Raw genomic sequence first — 20597 nt, forward strand, 5'->3', positions numbered from 1 at the left:
TTTCTCTTTCTTTCTTTCTTTCTTTCTTTCTTTTTTTTCTTTCTTCCTTTCTTTCTTTTTTCTTTCTAGGCCTGGGATCCCATCCAGGATCATGTACGTATTGCATTCAGTTCCCTGAAACTAAAGAGTTTCCTTTAATCTAGAGCAGTTCTCAGAACATTTTGTCTTTTCTGACATGGAGACTTTGAAAATTCCAAGCCAATTGTTTTAAAACCACAATTACTTTAAATATGATACAGTATTTGAATCCTAAATGTGATCCTTGTCCTAGAAATGTAAATTTTCCAAATCCACCACCAGGTGGCGCTCTCAGCAGCCCTTGGACCATACAAGTGGAAAGACAATTTTAGGCAAGCAAACCCGCTTTGTCTCAATCAGATAAGGCTCTTATTTGGTAAAGCGTATGATGTTAAAAATGCCCACATATCTATAAAGATGCTATTCTTTTGAGCATGACTTCTCACATATGATTCATAATCCCCAGGGGATATTGCTCATCAGGGTTCTGATTCAGCAGGACTGGGATGGGTCCCTAGAGTCTGCATTTCTAACAAGCCACGGAATGACTAACGCTGCTGGTCTGCAGAGCACACTTGGAGGAGCAGGGGTTTAGAACAAGCATGTGAACAAACATATCTATTTACAATTAGGCAACTTTTACTTTTTACCATAACCAGCAAGGAAGCTGCTCCCATGTCCTCCTGCCTTGACCCCAGCCCTTTGGCTTTCTTGCTCCAAACAGTAGGGATTTTGCTCTAGCTGTTCTCTCTGCCTGCAGTGCTCTTCCCCCAGATGTCCTTCTGCTTGTCTAACTCACTTGGTTCCCTCCAGCCTTTCCTCAAATCTCACTTCTTAATGAGGTTTGCCCAGACCACCCTAAATACTTGCTGAATACCACCACCTGCCCCATCCCTGCTTCCATTACCTTTCAATCTGCTTGATCCTTTTTCCTGTAGCCCTCACCATCTTCTCCCATACCCTATAATCTGCTTATTATGTTTATTGCTTATTTCTGTCTCCCCTTGCTAGAATCTAAGTTCCACGAGGGCAGGAATCATTGTCTATTTTCTTCCCCAATATAGCCCAAACACCTAAAGCGGTGTCTGACACACAGTAGGTGTCCAAGAAAATATCTGTGCACTCTCATGGAACCTTCCAGATAACAGAGCCCCAGCCCCTCATTTTGCTGGTGAAGAAGTGAGCTGCAGGTCTTTAGGCAAGATAAAGACTTGCCCATGGTCACACAGACTGGAGGGATATTGTCCCTAGTCTTCTAAGTGAATCTAATTTAAAAACAGGACTTGTTTCTATCAGTTAAATTTGAAGCTACATTTTTAATTTTTATTATTTGTCTTAGGCCTTTTCCAAAAAGGATCTGAAGCAGCAGACAAGATTAAAGGTCATATAAAATGGAACAGTTAGGAATCAAAACGCAAGAGATACCATCTAAAGGAAGAGGGAGTCCACGTAACAGGCACTTGACAGTAGTTAATTACTCTAATGGGGTGCAGGATTTGGCTCTAACTTCTTTGGCAGCTGAGTTAAACAGGAAGCACGTGGGACTACATAGTGTTCATTGTCTGACCTAAGAAAGCCTGAGCACTCAGCAGGGACTCACTTCCAGGAGGAATTGGTACAGGAGAACTCCGTGTAACATCCACTGGGCTCCAAGCTGGCCTATGTTTACAAAATACCCAAAGTTACGGTTAAAGAATGCCATCCGTTCATTGGCGGAGACTGAGCGTATAGCATTAAATCACATGCTGGCTCTTCCGGCTCAAGTGAATTCTATTCTGATGCTCTCACTGAAAATAAAGACGGAAACTGGAGAGTCTAGAAGAATGCAGAGTTCAACACATCCAAGAACATGTTTTACAAATATCTGATATCTTAAATCTTTGATCAACATTGAAACCCGGTTAATTCATGGATTGGATTTTCTCATGTTCAACACATACTTATTGAGTTTCTGCCTACAAACCATCTCTTTCCTTTTCTCATTTCCCCACAGGGAACTCCCCAGGGCCAGTATCTCTAGGGCAGAGAGGAACAGGAGAGGAAGCAACGTCTGTTTCTCCAAATTGCATAACGTATTTGCTAGGGTTTATTATGGTCCAAAAGAGAGAGACCGCACGTACAGCAAATTCACCTCTTCTGGCTGCTGGGAAGTTGTGCCCCATCACCAAGCAAGGACAATTGCTCTGTTTTCTGCTGATGCGCTTTCAAAACCCGGGAATGAAATCTAGCCAACATATTCAAACAAATGAACAAACAATACATGTTTTCTTATAGACCTTTGGTCTTTTTTTTTAATTTAAAGATTTCCCAGGGTGCGCCTGGGTGGCTCAATCGGTTAAGTGTCATGGTCCCAGGGTCCTGGGATCCAGCCCCGCATTGGGCTCCCTGCTCATCGGGGAGTCTGCTTCTCCTTCTGCCCCTCCTCCCTGCTCATGCTCTCTCTCTCTCTGAAATAAATAAATAAAATTTAAAAAAATTTTCCCAAGGCATTTTTTCCTGCCTGGTGCACCCAAAAATTTGTGTGTGTGTATGTGTGTGTGTACCATGTGTGATAAAATACACACAACAAAGTTTCCACTTTCACCATTTTTTAAATGTACAGTTCAGTGACATTAAGCCCATTCATAATGTTGTACAGTCATCACCACCATCCATCCCCGTAACACTTTTCATCTTGTAAAACTGAAACCCTCTATCCATTAATAACCCCCTCCATTCTCCCCCAAGCCCTTGGCAACCACCCTTCTACTTTCTGTCTCTACGATTGTGACTATTCTAAGTCCCTCATATCAGTGGAATCTTAATTTGTCTTCTTGTGACTATTTCACAGAATGTCCTCAAGTTTCATCCATATTGTCACATATTGCAGAATTTCTCTCCTTTTAAAGACTGGATAATGTCGCACTGTGTGTATATACCATGTTTTGTTTATTCATCCATCCATCAATGGACACTTGGGTTGCTTCTATATTTTAGTTATTGAACATGCTGCTATGAATATAGGGGTACAGATAATCTCTTTGAACCCTGCTTTCAATTCTTTTGGGTAAATATCCAGATGTGGAATTACTAGACTACGTGGTAATTCTATTTTTAATTTTTTTTTTAGGAATTACCACATTGTTTTTCATAGTGGTTGCACTATTTTACATTCCTACCAACAGGGCACAAATGCTCCAATTAACTCCACATCCTCGCCAGCCCTTTTATCTTCTGGGTTTTTTTTTGATAGAAGCCATCTTAATGAGTGCGAGGTGGTATCTCCCTGTGATTTTGATTTGCATTCCCTAAGGATCAGTGATGTTGAGCATCTTTTCATGTGCTTATTGGCCAATTATAGATATTCTTTGGAGAACTATCAATCCAATTCCTTTGCTCATTTTGAATCAGGTTGTTTGGTTTTTGTTATTATTGAGTTTTAGGAGTTTTCTGTCTATTCTGGATATGAGTCCCCTATCAGATATAGGATTTACAAATATTTTAATATACTTAATATATTTCCCAAGGCATTTTTTTCTGTCTGGTGCTTTTAAAAATAAAAGTCACTGTGACCACATCTTCAACTGAGTCCCCACCGCACTGTGCCTCTGCCCGTCACAGATGCATCACACACACACACACACACACACACACACACACACACATTATTCTTTCTCCACCTGGCATTGGCTATGCCATGTTAACAATCCTTGGCTGTGAGAGGGCCCAGAGCTTGCACCTGCAATGTATCAAGTTGCCTTAGCCATCATCTGGTGCTGGGTTCTGCACTGATCAAACCCTGGGCTTTTGCCTGAACGGCCTGGTTTCCCTCTGCTTCAATTACCTAGATCAGCTGCTTCCATCTTGAAAGAGAAGACCTGGTTGGGTTTGTCATGAGCCTGCTGTGTGGTAAGGGGTGCCATCTTTGAGGGCTGGGGAGGCCTGTAACAGGCTTCTGGTCTGTGCTGGCCATTTGTGGGCTCCAGTTTCTTTGGGGCGTCTGCTTACCTTGGCATATTCCGCACAGCCATGGAATATGCAGAGTCTCACACAAGCCAGATGCTCAGTGTTTGTTGAGTAAAATCCGATAAGCAAAAGTGACATGTAGACTGTTTGGAGTCAGGCTGTCTTGATTTTCACTTTTTGACTTAAATATCATATATTCATATGCCAACACCTTCCTACAAAACAGAGAGAAGCACCTGTGTTGGTCTTGGCACAGGATCTGTTCAGGGGCAGGGCTGGGGCATCCTTGTTCTCTAGTGTGCTGTTCATATGCATGTGTGCCTATGGGTGAGCACACGCGTGTGTGTGCATGCACACGCATACTTACCAGGGCTGGACAAGCACGTCACCTCAAGACGGCAACAGGAACTCGGACAAACTCAGAGATGAATACAGTAGACCAATAGCTCCCAACCTGTTCAGGTGTAAGGACTCTTCTTTAACACAAAAAAGTTTGCAAAAGCTCCCACATGAGTTTAATTGACCTTTTAGTGTTTGTAGGTTGATATAAATATGTCCCTATGCATTTGAGGACCTTTTGCAATGACTCCGAAGCTCTCCAGATCTCAGGATCCACTTCCTGAGTAGACACTAACACTGGAAAGGGATAATTACTGTGAACATTCGACATTTTAGCATTTTCCCCCTAAAAAGCATGACTGAAAAGCATGACTTCTCTAAGCAAAGTATCACAAGTACCAGAGACCATGTCTGTCTGGTTCTCTGATGCATCTTTTTCCTTTTCCTAGGACCCAGTCCCAGGATCCTTCAAAGTCCCAACAGTGAGAGGTTTTCTTGTGCTGCAGATTCTGGCCTGAACAAGCCGAGCCCTGAGACGGAGAGTGTTAGTTGTACCAGAAACTAATGGAATAGTTTCTGGCACTAAACCAGATCTTCCTGTGCCAAGAGGTTCCAGGAAAACTAGCACATCCCAGGATCAGAAGGAAGTAAGGCAGCAACTGGGGACTTTTTCCTAATGAATCCAATAAACCTTTGGAAAAATAATCCACCATGGTTCAAATATAGACAGAAACCAAAAACAACTTTGCAGGCTTTTGGAGGCATTTTTTTTTCCTAAAGAGAGAGAAAAATATAAACTATTCCATGCATTGACTCTCAAAATAAATGAGAATATAAAACTCATCTATAAATATAAGAAATATATAAAAGGGGCATCTGGGTGGCTCAGTTGGTTAAGCATCTGACTCTTGATCTCAGCTCAGGTCTTGATCTCAGGGTCATGAGTTCAAGCGCCGCATCAGGCTACACATCCAGTATGGAAAAAAAAAAAAAATATATATGTATAAAATTAAAAATAGAAATTCCACTAATGGGTATTTACCAAAAGAAAACAAAAACACTAATTTGAAAAGATACATGCACCCTTATGTTTATTGCAGCAATTGTTTATTTACAACAGGCAAGATATGGAAACAACCCAAGTGTCCATCAATAGATGAATGGATAAAGAAGATGTGTTATATATCAACAGTAGAACATTATTCAGCCTTAAAAAATGAGATCTTGCCATTTGCAACAATATGGATGGGCCTAGGGGATATTATGCTGAGCAAAATAAGTCAGACAAAGACAAATACCATATGATTTCACTTATATGTGGAATCCAAAAAAACAAAGCAGAAACAGACCCATAAATAGAGAGAACAAACTGATGGTTGCCAGAGGGGAAGAGGGTGGGGGGAGGGGCAAAATAAGTGAAGGGGAGTGGGAGGCACAGGCTTACAGTTATGGAATGAATAAGTCACAGGGATGAAAGGCACAACATAGGGAATTTAGTCAATGGTAATAGTGTTGTATGGTGACAGATGGTAGCTACCCTTGCTGTGAGTACCGCATAATACACAGAATTGTTCAATCACTATGTTGTATACCTGAAACTAATGTAATACTGTGTGTCAGCTTACTTCAGTTTTTTTTTAAAGGAAAACTTTCACAGTGAAATAAAGGAATAAGAAAGGAAAAAAAAAAAGAAATATATAAACTTCAATTCTGTATTATGGCCAAGTAATCACAGATGGGGGAGAAAGGAAAAGGATGAAATGGAGGGGGAAAAGGAAAGAAGAAGCAGGGAAAGGATGAGAGAGGAGAGTGAGGACATGAAGAAGGTTAGAGACAGAAACACAGTGATAATTTCAGAGGTGGAGACACCAAACACAAGAGAGCAAAGCACAGTGAGCAAACACCAGACTGAGATGGCTCCAAAGATTATGTTGTTTTCAGGTAAATCACTGGTGCCATACCTTTCTATTTATAGGAGCATCTTAGAAACATGGAAAGTCAGGCCTGCAAGGACTTGAGCTCATCTTGTCTAATCCCTTCTGTACTGGGTTGAATAATGTCTCCCCGAAATTCATGTCTACCTATGGGAACCTCAGAATGTGAGTTTCTTTGGAAATAGTAAATATTGGGTCATACTGGATTAGGATGAGCTCTAAACCCAGTGACTGGTGTCTTTATGAGAAGGCCATGTGAAGACAGACACAGATACATATGGAAAAATGCCTCATGTGACAGAGGCAGGGATTAGTGATGTAGCTGCAAGCCAAGGGTCACCATCCATTACCAACAACCACCAAAAGCTAGAAGAGGCAAGGAAGGAGTCTTCCCTAGAGCCTTTGGAGGGAGTATGTGGACACCTTGACTGGGACTTCTGGCCTCCAGAGCAGTGGGAGAATAATTTTTTCTTACTTGAAGTCAGAGTTTGTGGTAATTTGCCATGGGAGCCCTAGAAAATGAATACACCTTCTTTTGTAGGTGAAGAACCTGAAGATGTGTGACATCTCCAAGGTCACAGAGTCAACTGGTAGCCAATCTCCTATTGCAACTTGCCTTTTCCTTCATCCTCTGGAAACATGGAAATCATTTTTCTCTTCTATTCTCAAAGTTCATGTTGAAATACAAATTTTTTCCCATTGAGTTTTAAAATTTGTATGAAGGGACAATTCAGGCTTTAGAAATACTTTGGACTATTAAGTTTTTAAATTAATTTACTGCCTATTTCTTTGCTTTACCAAAATAATCTAATAGCTTATTACTTTTGAGGGACAAGGGCTGTCTCTTTCTAACACTGAAATCACCATTTATTTCTTTATTTTGAGCAATTATCTCAAGGTGAGCTAAGTTCCTCTGGGGATATTGGACTTAAAACTGCCCACAAAGTAGACTCATGAGAAGAAATGGGTTAACCACTCTTTTGGTTTTGTTTTCTTTCTTCCTTTTTTTTTTTAAAGATTTTTTATTTACTCATTTGAAAGAGAGAGCAAGAGCACAAGCAGGGAGGGTCAGAGGGAGAGGGAAGGGAGTCCGACGAGGGTCTCCATCCCAGGACCCTGGGATCATGACCTGAGCCGAAGGCAGGCGCTTAACTGACTGAGACACCCAGGCACCCCTCTTTTGGGGTTTTTAACAGACATCAAATCATATGGAGCGTACACAAGTTTTTAATTATTTTGTAGTTCTTAACCTTGTTTTGGACCTTGTCTCTGAGAAACTGATAAAAGCTATGACTCTCTTCCAGAAAACTGCATTCTCTCACAACTTTTTGCCCCTACTCTCGGGGTGTTCACAGCCGCCATATCCTACCCACCCCCACCCTGTGGGCCCCGGCTGTGGAGACTATCCTCTAAGAGCTGGGCTTCCATTTCCCTGCAGTTCACCTTTTCATTTGAGCCACACAGTGGTGAGCAAGGGCAGAATCTGGTCTATGGCGGAGATTTTGTCTTCAACATGCTAATGACACACATGGAGGGTCTTAAAAAACAACTGTGCTCAGGAGCTGAGTTCTGGTTGAGCAACTTTCAGAAAGCTTCTCCTGAAGACTCTCAAAGATTGAGTCAGGCCAGTGCGGTGCCAGGCAGAAATTTCAGAGGACAATGGTGGCTGTTTGAAGAGGACTGATTGATCCTCGGGCTGGAAAGGACCTGGGGCCAATAGGCTGTCTTCCTGCTATTCCTTGAGGACACCATCCTCTCTCTTGCCTCGGGGCCTTAGCACACTTTCCCCCTTTGTCAGCCATGCTCACCCCGCCTCTTCCACCCAGTACCCTCTCTACCTGTCCTCAGGTCTTTGGTTAGACCCAACTTCCTCTTGGACACTTTGGTTCCCCAAATTCAGAGTTAGGAGCCCTTTCTCGGTGCCCCCATTGGCTCTCATTCCTCATCCTTCCATTGCTGTCTTTGTCCCATCTGTTGACATTGGTGCTCTCCTCATCTGTATCTCTACTGGATTGTGTGTTCCAGGAAGAGCAGGAGCCAAGTGATTCTTATAATCTGGCCTATTTCCAACAGTGTCGGGAAAACAGAGCATGATGGAGACAAATGAATAACTGGCTGGTTCAATGCAGGCATTGCTGGCATTTTCGACTTGATCATTCTTTGCGATGGCGGACCGTCCTGCGCATTGTAGGACATTCAGCCGCATCCCTGGCTTCTCCCCACCAGGTGCCAGCAGCACCCCACCCAGTTGTGACAACTAAAAATGTCTCCAGACACTGCCCAGCGACCCTGGGAGGCAAAATCTCCCTGGTAGAAAACGACTGCTTTGATGGATGCTGACCTTGGAGTCACCTCGCCCAGCTTGCGTCTATGTCGGGGGTGAGAATACAGTTGATCAGTTAATGCTGATGGAGTGCTCAGTGTATGCTCCTGAAATGGGGGGCTGGCCTCTTGAGGATCCTCTGAAGAGGGGAAAAAATTCCACGTGTTTGCAAAGGAGTGCTAAGTCCTTTAATGACCTATTACAATGTGAGGACACGAGAGGGAGCCCTGACTGCCAAGGAAAACCAACCTCTTTCTGGAAAGGGTGACTGAGGCTCCTCCTCAGTGAAGATCTGTGGCTTAGATGCTTGGTTATGCTATCAGGTTAGGAGAGCTGAGCCAAGATCTTGGACTTAGATTTTTAGCGACTGAATCTACTATGAAAGATCCGTGTATGTGTTGTATGGTTTCCCTCTCAGAATTATAGATAAGAGGGGAAAAACAATTAAAAACCCACTTATGCTCCATAAATAAGTCATAAGCAATAGGCAGAGGATCATCCCAGCTTCCAGGGCGGTGGCTCTGGTGACAGCAGGGACTGAGGAGTTGACATGGTGGCCCTGGGCTCTTCCTGGATCATCAACACTTCAACCATCAGACCTGAAGTTCATTACAGACCATCTCATCCTTGGCCTCCAACCTGAGTCCACGGCCCTGGAACCCGGGAAATGACATTTTTGTGATACAACTTTGTGTGTGTATACGTGCATGTGTGCATGTGAGTCCATAGCTTTCATCTTATTTTCAAAGGAGTCTAAACCCTCCAACTGTTAAGAACCATTATTCCAATCTCCTCATTGTGGCGATGAAGAACCTGAAGCTCAGAGGTTAAAAGTCTCCTTCACATTCCTGCAGCCGCCATGTGGCAGAGACAGGACACACACTCCGTGGCTCCCTCTGCCTTCAGGCCCAGTAGTGGGGGGCTCTGATGGGGACCCGGCCTGTGGGGCAGTGAGGTCTGGTCTGAGGCCAGTGAGGCTGGCTTAGAGGGTTTGCCAGTAAGGTTACCAGATAAAATATGAGATGCCTAGTTAAATCTGAATCTCAGATACATGAAAACTTTACTGTGTAAGTACGTCCCACATGTTACATGGGATATACTTACACTCAAAATATATTATTCACCTGAAATTCAAATTTAACTGAACATTCTGAATGTTTTGGGCTTTTGTTGTTTTTTGCTCAACCTGGCAACCCCATCTGCCAGGGATAGCCTGGCAGGCTTTGGCTTGGGAAGCAAACACGGAAGCACCAGCCAATGGGTATTAATGACTCAATGACTGACACTCGGACTACGTCTGGCCCTGCCTTCAACGAAGGCCAGAGGCCCTGGGCCCATGGGAGACAACCGGCTTATAAGACCCGTTTGGTGCTTTGTGACTTCAGAAGGCCCAGAGTCCTGGAGCACTACAGATATCCTATATGCGTGCGGCCTCTTAGAAAGTAACATTTCACAGGTCCGTGAAGAGTAAAGATCAAATTTATTTAATACAAAACCTTGCAGCTGTGTCACTGAGGTGGCTGGGGGAAATGGGTTCAGTTAGGTCTGCTCCCTAGTGAAATCCCACCGCAAAATGGCCACAGCTACTCATCCTACTCGTCCACCCACTCAAGACACCGTCAGAAACATCTTAAGACTTCAGGAGACCATTTCTTTAGCAAGGAATAAATAAAAAAAAAATTAGTAAGAAAAATATGCATTTCGTTTTTCTATTAAAAACAGTATCTGCTGTAGGCCAACATCTTCCTGTCTTGCAGCCTTCAGCATGGTAGAGGAAAAGAAAGAAAGGGTATAGAAAATCAGCTTAAGAACATCTGTGCTCCGTCCAATGTCATTTTCTATTTTGTGCATTGCCCGGAATGAATCTTAGCTTCAAGTTGGCATCTCAAAGGGCTCGCTCCCAGGCAGCTTTGGTTTCGTGTTTGTGGCAGGCGAGGTCACGGAGGGAACAGGGTGCAGCTGTCTGGTCAGTGCTGTGTACCTTCCAAGGAACAGGGACTACCCAGAACCACAGACCTTTGAAGGACCAAAGGCAAAGAGAAAAATTAGCCCCTAAGCCAGGCCATTCACTGGAAGTGATCGACTACAAAACAAAAATGGTTTCTGTATGTGAAGATACTTGGAAAAGTTCTTTATCTCTGTACAAGATAAAATATTCAAGTTTCAAAATATCCCAATGGCCTGTTGACCCTGAACCTCCTGCAGCTCTCCACTCCTGAGGATGCTCCAACTCGGTGGGGGTGGGGGGCGGGTGGGAATTCACCAGCCCCTCTGTATCTCTCTATGCCCCACATCAAGGTCGTAAGATGGATGAAGAACTGGTGAGATGGCCTGAGGAACTGCTATGTGCAGTGGGAGCAGGGCAGGTTCATAAATAAGTGCACAGAGCTCTTGGAATACAGGAATCATCTGCTCTTCTTGGAATGTTGGACGTCCCCCCTGGGGAGGAGTGTCTACACCCACAGCCTTAAGTTCCATCAAGGGAGCCTTCCGTTCTCTGTAGAGACAAGAGAGAAGACAAGCTACGGTCACACCCTTCAGGACTGAAGACGGGCCTGGTGGAAAGACATGCAGAACTGCAGAACTGCAGAGAGCCCTTCAAAAAGGCCCCAAAGCAGTGATGTCTTCAGCCGGGACCTCCACCCTGTGGGGCTGGCTCCTGGCCACACTCGCTCTTCCCTTCTGTCCACACCAGCTCTGCTCCCTGGAGGCATGGCGCACATCTGAACATCCACCGACTCCATCAAGCACCCACTGTGGGTCCCCTTACCCACAGAGCGAGACTAGGACAGTTAAGAGAGACCTGGCTTCTTGTTCCAGGTCTGCCTCTCCCATGAGATGAACCTTCTCTAGGTCTGTTTTTTAACTGCAAAGTCGAAGGGCTTCAATGCGGATAAACGCTGAAGACACTACACTACTAAGGGAAAGAAGCCAGACACCGAAGGAACAAAAGTTGTGTGATTCCATTTACATGAGGTACCCAGAGTCGCCGAACTGATAGAGACAGAAAGGAAAACTCTAGTTTTCAGGGGAAGTGGGGGGTCAGTGTTGAATGGGTAGACTCTTGGTTTGGAAGGATGAAAAAGTTCTGTGGGTGGATGGTGGTGGCTTCTGCGCGGCCATGCGAATGTACTTCGTGTCGCTGAACTGGACACTTAAAAATGGTTAAAGTGGCCAATTTTGTTGTGTATATTTTGCACAATAAAGTAAAAAAAAAAAAAGATTCCACCTGCCGTCTTGTTGTGTTCTCTAACCGCTTTGTATGGTGTTTTTGATACCTATACATCCACCAGGGACTGGACCCCCCTCCGACCCAAGCACTGTTATCTCTACTGAGGATGCATGAATTTTACATTATATCCATGTGGAAGAGTTCCCAACAATCTCCAGGAGTTCCCCGGGGTCTCACAGAAGGCATCACAGAGCCAGCCTCCAAGGTGGGGCAGATTTGGACGAATGGATGCAGCAAGGGCGCGAAGAGAGGAGCAGATGGGAAATGCTAGAGTAGAGGGGCCCTGGGCCCCGAAGGGCAGGCGGCAAATGAGTCCCTGACTCTGGCCCCTCTGTGAGCACAGGGCACCCTGCCACGGGGGGGCCTCAAGGAGGCCAGCGTGGGGGCAGTTGTGGGGATTAGCCAGGGTCTTGGGAGCCCCGTGGCCAGGCTGGTGGGCTCCTTGGTGGTGGTGGGGGGCGCTTAGATCGAGTCCCTGTTTTGTTTTGGCCCTGCCACATCTGAGGAGCCTCTCAGAACAGGATGTAGGTCCAAAGGGCTCCAGCTGGTAGGCCCAGGCTCTGCCTCCTCCTTTGCCAGCAGAGACCCTGGCAAGCGGGCCAAGAGAGAGCAGTGTCGGCCCCAGGAGGCTGGAGGCCTGCCAGCCCTGGCAGCTCCCTTCATTTCATTTCTTCCGCTTTGCCCAGAGGGGTGACCCTGGTGTCCAGCCTTCCTGCAGGCCCCAGACCAAGTCCCTCCCTAGACGCCTCCGTTCTCCTTCGCCAGGCGAGGCGAGGACTGCGGATGGAAAGGGCTGGGCCACCGGCAACCGGACCTTGAAGTAAAGGTTAACATGCTCACATCCAAGGCCTGTCCTTCCCGGTGCTTCAAGCAGAGGCCAGCTGTCAAGCCACCCAAGCACGGCCATGAAATCGCCCCGCTTCTGGCCAGAACATGGTGCGGACACTCTCAAAGGTCATTTTGCTTCTAACACCCCTGGGATTTCTACTTCCTGCTTCTAGAATGTGCCCCTTATAGAGCGCTTCCAATAAACCAAGTCTGTGCTAGATCCTCATTTAATCCTTGCAACAACCAGGTTGGGGGGAGGGGGTGGTTATTACCTCCAATTTACAGATGAAGAAACAAACCAAGGCTTCGAGAGGTTAAGAAATCTGCCCAAAGTGACATGGCTAGCGAATAGCTCATCAGGGAAAGGTTAGGTTTGGGGGGTTGGGGGTTCTCTGGTTCCTAAGTCAAAGCCTGGCTTTGGTTGAATCCTGTGAAGAGGCATTTCAGGGCTAAGTGATGTAAATCCCCCATCCATATCTCATACTGCCAGAGTGATGAAAAGGACTTTAAAGAGAGAACCAAGCCGCATTTATATGGTAGTTTGCAAAATACTTTGCACACGTGTTCCTCATTTTACCCTTAAGACCCTTCTAATGGGTGGCTGGTAGTGTTTCTTGTTGGTCTCACCATCAGCATTTTACAGATTGGGAAGCTTAGTTTGAGGAGGACAGGATCACCACAAAGACAGCTGGAGGGCCGGCGCCCATAGTCCAGGTCCCACCGCGGCCCAGGGGCCGGCTGGCTCCCCGGAGGGAAGGAGGTCAGCAGTGACTGGGAGCTGCCTTTTTTTTTTTTTTTTTTTTTTAAAGATTTTATTCATTTATTTGAGAGAGAGCGAGTACATGAGAGGGGGGAGGGTCAGAGGGAGAAGCAGACTCCCCGCCGAGCAGGGAGCCCGATGCGGGACTCGATCCAGGGACTCCAGGATCATGACCTGAGCCGAAGGCAGTCGCTCAACCAACTGAGCCACCCAGGCGCCCATGGGAGCTGCCTTTTTGCAATAAGAAGGCAAGGCTGTCTGCAAGATCCCGAGCCCCAGGAAGGTCCAGATTCACCCCCTTTCATTTAAGTACAAGGTGTTCTCTTTTGTGTTATCTGTCTGCCTGGGCCACAAACACAATTTATAAACAAGGCAAAAATGGCAGAGGAAAAATGAAGTCAGAATGTGCCATTGAAGCAAGTCAAACAATACTAAATTAGTATTTGGCTAAGTGGCTATCTCATTGTTAAGATATTTCCTCCAGTGTGTTTTCAGAAGCAACGGCCATTAAACAACTGGGAATGATCGCCAGGTTTGATTTCAGGAAGGAAATCCCCTCCCATTTCCCTGCTGGGCAATTCAATTAATTTTCTCCTGACCCTCACCAGCTGATTATTAGCAAAACTATACCTGCCGCTTTTATAAACAAAATGCATTCGCTTAAAGATTCAAAATCTCTTTCCTAACGGCTGGGCACCCCAGAGCTCCCGCCAAAAGGCTTTATTATTTGGGAAAGCAGGTCTGGTTGTGGGTGAGCTCTCAGGAGCATCCTGGGAGCAGACTTCTGGACCCACGGGCCAACTTCTGGGGAAAAGGAAAGTTCTATCTGTCCCAGAGCTAGAGCCTTTGTCCAGAGAGACCGTTTGGATTGAAGACAAAGTAAATAAGTCGGTCCTGCAGGTCCAGCAGACCTGCCTTGGGTGGACACAGCTCTGTTTATTGTAGCTGGAGAGCATCTCTTTATCTGGGTCACACACTGCCCATGGAGCAAAGTTCTTACTTTCCACTCTCTCTCAAGGCTGTGATGGCTGGAATGGTGATGTCACTTCTTCAAGGGAGTCTTGTGTCGTGGACTGGCCAGGGAGTCTGGGGACATAGGTTCTAGTCCTGGCTCTGCTATGACCTAGCTGGGTGACCCTGGCCAGGCTCTTCTGCTCATTCAGCCTTTAGTTTTCTCACCTATAAATTGGGCCCCCTGCCCTTCCAATGCAAGTCTCTGGTTTCAGGAGTCTGGGTGGGTTTAGGCTAGAAAAAGACATTCATTTCATTCCCCTTTTCCTCAAATTGATAGCTTTCCTCCATAAAAAGAATGTCAGTGGTTTCCTGCCGGCAAAGGCGTAATGAGTTCCCTATTTTATAAGAATTCAGACTCCAGCAAAACAAAGGAAGCCAGGGGGCCCATTGGAAGGGCTACCAGCAATTTTGCAGAGAGTTCTTCCCAGACCTTAAAGAAGCAGTTCCTCATTTCTCAAGGTACTAGCTGCCCAGTTAGTTAACCCCTGCACTGCTGGGTAGTTCGTACAGAGGTCAGGAATGGGAAGACAGGAGGAGACAGGTCTTGGCAAAATTTAAACTTGGACCTCTACATTTTTAAAAAACATATCCCTCTGCCAAGTAGCAGCTTCATAAATCCTCAATTTCCTACAGAGTGAAACCTTGTATCGAGGCATTGGAGTCCTTTGCGTGCAAGCCCTAACTGACCTCTTCCTAGCACTTGTCCCCCACACCCTTTCTCCTCCCATTCTGAGCTGCTTGGCCTGCTGTGGTCAGACTCATTCCTCATGGCCCATCCCAGAGACACCTTCCTTGGGAAGGAGACCACTAACCAGGCCAGTCTCTCTTCCACATTTCCATAGCGTCTCGTGAGTTATGATCACCTTGCTCTCTCATCGGTATTAACTCATCTAATTCCCTCATTGGGTCAAGGACCTTGACAGCAGAGGGCCTGGTGTATTGGGGTGATGGTGTAGGCTCTCAGAGTTCAAAGTTTAAGTGAGCTATTGGATCTCCCCTCCTCAAGCATACTCCCCCCACCCACCCCCCAGTCTGCCTCACTTCCAAAGCCTGAACCTGGACTAGGAGGAAATGTGCACTTTGCTCATGGGGAGCTAAGTGCCCTAGATTCCCAGTCCTATGGTGGTGGTGACGGTGGGGGGGAGGGGGGGGTGGCATCCCTTCACAGGAGGGCTGAGATGTAATGATGGAACAGTGGGAGAGAATATTCGAAATCACAACAGGCCCAGAACACCCAGCCAGCCTGATGACCAACCTTCACTGTCCCAGGCTAGTTCCGAGTTGCCTGGGGCTCCTGGTCTAAAACAGAAAAGGCTGCTGTAGGGGTGTAATTAGTGGGAATGCAGAATCTGGGTGAGTTTGGAAATATTACACTGTTTGGTGGACTATTTAAAAAATGTTAATGAAATGTGTACTTACAGAATATCTGTTTTCCATGAAATCTGCAAAACAAAGGATAACATGGAGGTAAGAACACACAGAGAGTGCCTTAGGCTCCCCCCACCCCATCTCAGGAACTCCGTGGTAAAAGGAAGGGGTGGGGGGGATGCAGAAGGAGACCCCTGAGCCAGAGGCTCACTGGGTGCTCAGCTGGATGGCTCCTTTGCCCACAAGACAGCTTCCTCTGGACCCTGTAGCCCCATGTGACAAGCATATAAAATCCTTGGCAGCTCATTGGACATTTAAAATAGTTTAAAGATTTTATTTTTTTTTTTTAAAGTAATCTCTACACCCATGGTGGGGCTTTAACATGACCCTGAGATTAAGAGTCACACACTCCACTGAGCCAGCCAGGTGCCCCTTAAAGAGGTTTTTTGTTTGTTTGTTTGTTTGTTTTTTAAATTAGTACCACATGTTATTTCAGGAAAAAAGCCCTGAAAACTACGGAGAAGAAAAGTAGCAGATAAACATGATCTCTGTTCTACTAAAACTTTGAATATGCTGGTAAATACTGAAGGAACCCTAGGTTTATGCACACTCGTAGTTTCTGCTTCTTTCTGGTAATAGAGCAATCACCACAAAAATAAAATCTGGTGGGGGCACCTGGGTGGCTCAGTCGATTCAAACCCTGCTGATGCTTTTGTCTTCCAGTGATTTTCTGCTCTCAAGAGGCTTTTTTTCTGAGTTCTGATATACAATAGAGACCATTTTATAGCCTATCTTTTTTACATAACACGATTTTACAAATATTCTCTGGCGCCTTCTTAAACCTAACTGGTAGTAGCCGCGTAATTATCATTCAATAGATGTGCAATTGTTATCCAGTTCCTTACTTTAAAAATTTAGGTTCTTTCCAAGTTTTTGCTATTTTAAATAGTGCCGCCATATCCTCTTTGCCAATAAAGCTATTTCCATATTTCATACTAATCTGTCCACTCCCAGGAGTGGGATCAAGGGAGCAGAAGGTATAAACATCACCCACTGCTCTTGGGAAACACGGCCCAAGGGCCCAAGGGCTGTCTGGGATGGCATGGTCTCCCCCTTCCCCCGAAGAGCCTCATCTCAACACTGGCTTCTTGCCAGAGGGACTGGCTGCCTCTGCCAGGCTGCAGTGCTTTAGATGGGCCTGGCCAAATGTCAGAAGATCAGAGTGAGGTGAAGGAAGGCCACCGAGAACGGGAGACGTTGTGTTGAGGGTGCGCCGTCCCCGCCTGTGTTAGAGATGGTTTTCGCTACCACGGGCAAGAGAGGGCTGTGTTTTCCCCTTTGGAGAGGACCAGGCCCCCACTAATAGCAGTTTCTAAATGGGCAGGGGCCCACATGGTTGGGGCTGATTCCCAAACAGCCCTATGGACACAGACCCGAAGACAGAGAAACCACGGGGACTTCTTGTCTGGCGAAGGGAGATGTGGGTGTGGGGGATGGTCGCCATTCTTGAAGGTGGTGGACGTAATGGCAGGAGGGCCATCACCCATGCCCTCCGAGTCCTCAGTGTTACTAGAGGGATGTGCTCCAAGGGGCCTCAGTTTCTGCTCAGCGGCCCAACCTCAAACCCAGTCCCTTCTGAGTTTGGGGAAGTCTCAGAGCCCACCTGTCACAACGGGGGCCACAACCCTTCTGTTTCTTTCTCTAATTTAAAAATATCCTGTTTCCAAAAGTCCACTTCCCCCCTCAAACCCTGTCTTATCACAGCTCTATTGTGCGTCCCCTTGAGAGGGAACAGGGCCAGAAGTTCCTAAGGGGCCCCTTTCTGTCCTGGCTGGGCCAGAGGCAGACGTCAACGGCCAAATGGATGAATCAGCCTGACCGCGAAGTCAAGCCATTGTGTAAACTTCCACGCATTGAGGTGAGGCCCGGGCGGCACTCCCACCTCCAACCCAAACCTGACCTGGAAGGACCCGAAGGACCCCATGCTTCCCACTCCCCTTAAGCCCCAGGGGCTCTGCAATCAGACACAAGAAAGAAAGAGCCTCAGGCTGTGTTTCCTAAAGCAATATGAATATAAAATACTAAAACTTCGAATATGCTGGTAAGTACTGAAGGAACCCTAGGTTTTGCACACTTGCAGTTTCTGCTTCTTTTTGGTAATAGAGCAATCACCACAAAAATAAAATCTGGTGGGGGCACCTGGGTGGCTCAGTCGGTTAAGCTAAGCGTCTGCCTTCAGCTCAGGTCGAGATCCTGGGGTCCTGGGATCGAGCCCCGTGTCAGGCTCCCTGCTCAGGGGGGAGCCTGCTTCTCCCTCTGCCCCTCCCCCTGTTTGCTCTCTCTCTCTCTCTCCTCTCAAATAAATAAAATCTTTTTTAAAAAAATAGAATCTGGTGGGTAGTACCAGTTTTTTTTTTTTTCAGAGTACTTCTCTACCCTCTTGGGTTCTGAAGTAGGAAACAGTCCCCTGGGGGCCGGGGGGTAGTGCCCGCTGGCCTGGCTCGCTCTGGACCAGACAGGATGGGTGGGGACTGACCCCCAAGTGCTCTTCTCTCCCTCCCAGAGGGCTTGCAACAGAGAGGCCCTCTGTTCTAAGGTTCTTTCTTGATGACAGCTACTCTCAGTATATTAAATTTCTACCCCCTTTGGAAACATCTGGAACACCAGGAAAAGAGAGAGCAGAAGGTGAAGGCTGAGTGAGCAGATACTCGGATGTGAAGGTATAGGTTAGCGTCTGACCCAAAGGCAAAGGTTAGTTCCTGGAGCAGGACTCGGCATCTCTTCCCAGGGCCTGGAGTTGTCAGGTGGGATGTGCTCAGGACACCTTTCGAGGTGGGCACGGGCATCTAGAGAGGAAAACCCGCTCTCCTGTTGGAAGACTCACAGGAGGTAAATTCCTATAAGCCAGGGTTTCTTAACACTGGCATTATTGACATTCTGGGCTGGATCATTCTTTTCTGAGTTTACTTATTGTTTTTTAGTAATCTCTACACCCAGTGTGAGGCTTGAACTCATGACACTGAGATCAAAAGTCTCATGCTCTCCCAACGGAGCAAGCCAGGCGCCCTGGGCTGGATCCTTCTTTGGGGGGGGGCTGTCCCGTACGTTGTAAGATGTTCAGCAGTATTCCTGGCCTCCGTACATTAGACGCTATAGTACCCCTTCTACCCCCCGCCCCCTGCCCAAATTATGACAACCAAAATGTCTCCTGCCTTGAGAACCAGTGCTCCAAGCTGTGGAAATGTCATCCTAGACCTGAGTTCTTTCATAGGGAAGAACTTGACTGTGTTGCTGATTGTAGTAAACCACTTTGCTCTTCTGTTTTAAAATCCAGTGTAAATATACATTAATAGGTTTTGGTTTGGATGAGCTGCAAGCCATTTTATGAAGTACTTTTAGAACAAGCTGGATGGGGCGCCTGGGTGGCTCAGTCGTTAAGTGTCTGCCTTCGGCTCAGGTCATGGTCCCAGAGTCCTGGGATCGAGCCCCGCATCGGGCTCTCTGCTCTGCGGGAAGCCTGCTTCTCCCTCTCCCACTCCCCCTGCTTGTGTTCCCTCTCTCGCTGTCTCTCTCTCTGTCAAATAAATAAATAACATCTTTAAAAAAAAAAAAAAAAGAACAAGCTGGAGCACTAGAAAATGTCAAGCGCTGAGTCAGAGTAAAGATACAAACTTTCCTGGTGAGCCAGAAAGTGCAGTTCACACGAGGCTCAGCCAGGCTGAGAGTGAAGTTGTGGAGAAAGCCAGAGGTGGTCATGCCTTTACTGGAGAGGGTCCCCGCCCAGTTATAATGCCTCCCTTTTAGTTCCTGTCACTAGGAAAGCAAGGGGAACAAAAGAAAATCAAACCTCTCCCTGGATTAGTCAGAGAAAGGGGAAGCTGATGACAGGTAAAAAGAGAGACCGGGGGAGGGGGGGTGGTATTTGGGGGTGTGGTGGGGGGCTTCTGATGCCACATCACCCTGCACCTCAGAGCACCAAAGCTATGAACAAGCCCCCTGGGAGGACTCCACCATCTAAATCAAGAGAACCCAGATGTGTGACACATTACCCTACATAAAGTCCAAGGTTATTGGTGATGGGAGTAAAAATTGGCTCCAGTGAAGCGTAACAGAGAAAGGTACCAAACTGTAACCTGTATGGCTTTCTTAAACACTCACTTCTTAGGACTACCTACATTACTGCTTAATAAGAGACATAAAAACAGACTTTGTTCCCATTTCTGGAAAGCCAGATCATAAGCCATAACCAGAGCCCCCGTTGCTGACTGGGATTTGCAAACCTGACCTTAGGCAAATCATTGAAAAAGGAATAAGTACTTTAAAAAAACCTCAAGTGCTAAGCTTGCAGATCTAAATTATGAGAAATTATCTGCATGGTGTCCATTACCTAAGCCAGCTGATGGTTACATAGATGGAAAAGCTCTTTCTCAACCCGGTGCTGGCTATTTTCCAGGGCTTGTTTTCCCTCCTCCTTAGGCTTCTCTCAATGTGGTCTCTTTCAGAAGTAAATTTCCTAGTACTGAGAACCCCTCTCCTTCTTTCCCTAACGTGTTGTAATGAATCACCTAATAGCTAGAAAGGGGAAAAGCTCCAAGATCAGGGTTTTCCTTGCCCGGACTGAGTTAAGGGCTGGGACAAGATGTTAGCTTAGCTCTCTGTCAACAAAATAGTAGGCTTGCAACAGAAGGGCAGACCTAACCACAGCCATGACCCAGCAGGGGACACTGAGTTGGAAGAGATGCCCCCTCACACCCATTTTATTGAACCCACCTGCCCACTACAGCGCTTAGCCCCCACCCCCAACACACCCTCCTGAGAACACTGAGTGTTCTGTAG

General features: G+C 46.4%; 1 protein-coding gene and 1 long non-coding RNA gene across 7 annotated transcripts in view; both read right to left on the reverse strand.

Annotated features, from left to right (window-relative positions):
- The window catches only part of PECAM1 (platelet and endothelial cell adhesion molecule 1), a 94615-nt gene that overhangs the window by 11954 nt on the left and 62064 nt on the right, over positions 1 to 20597 (reverse strand). For 2 of the 6 annotated variants that reach the window (XM_078065932.1, XM_078065929.1), the window contains 2 exons: positions 15813 to 15835; positions 10021 to 10575 (listed from right to left, as the gene is read on the reverse strand). In XM_078065932.1, the coding sequence (XP_077922058.1) occupies positions 10558 to 10575; positions 15813 to 15835 (41 nt within the window). In that variant the 3' untranslated portion in view covers positions 10021 to 10557. Of the gene's footprint in view, positions 1 to 10020; positions 11057 to 15812; positions 15836 to 20597 lie in introns of those variants that run through there. The other 4 variants (XM_078065931.1, XM_078065928.1, XM_078065927.1 and 1 more) reach the window with 3 other exon arrangements.
- LOC144380879 (uncharacterized) lies at positions 11697 to 15806 on the reverse strand. The gene is made up of 2 exons (XR_013445163.1): positions 13611 to 15806; positions 11697 to 13401 (listed from the first exon to the last, which is right to left on the reverse strand). It is a non-coding gene; the product is annotated as an uncharacterized LOC144380879 (long non-coding RNA).

This window comes from Halichoerus grypus, chromosome 2 (assembly GCF_964656455.1).
Source record: "Halichoerus grypus chromosome 2, mHalGry1.hap1.1, whole genome shotgun sequence".
Lineage (NCBI taxonomy): Eukaryota > Metazoa > Chordata > Mammalia > Carnivora > Phocidae > Halichoerus > Halichoerus grypus.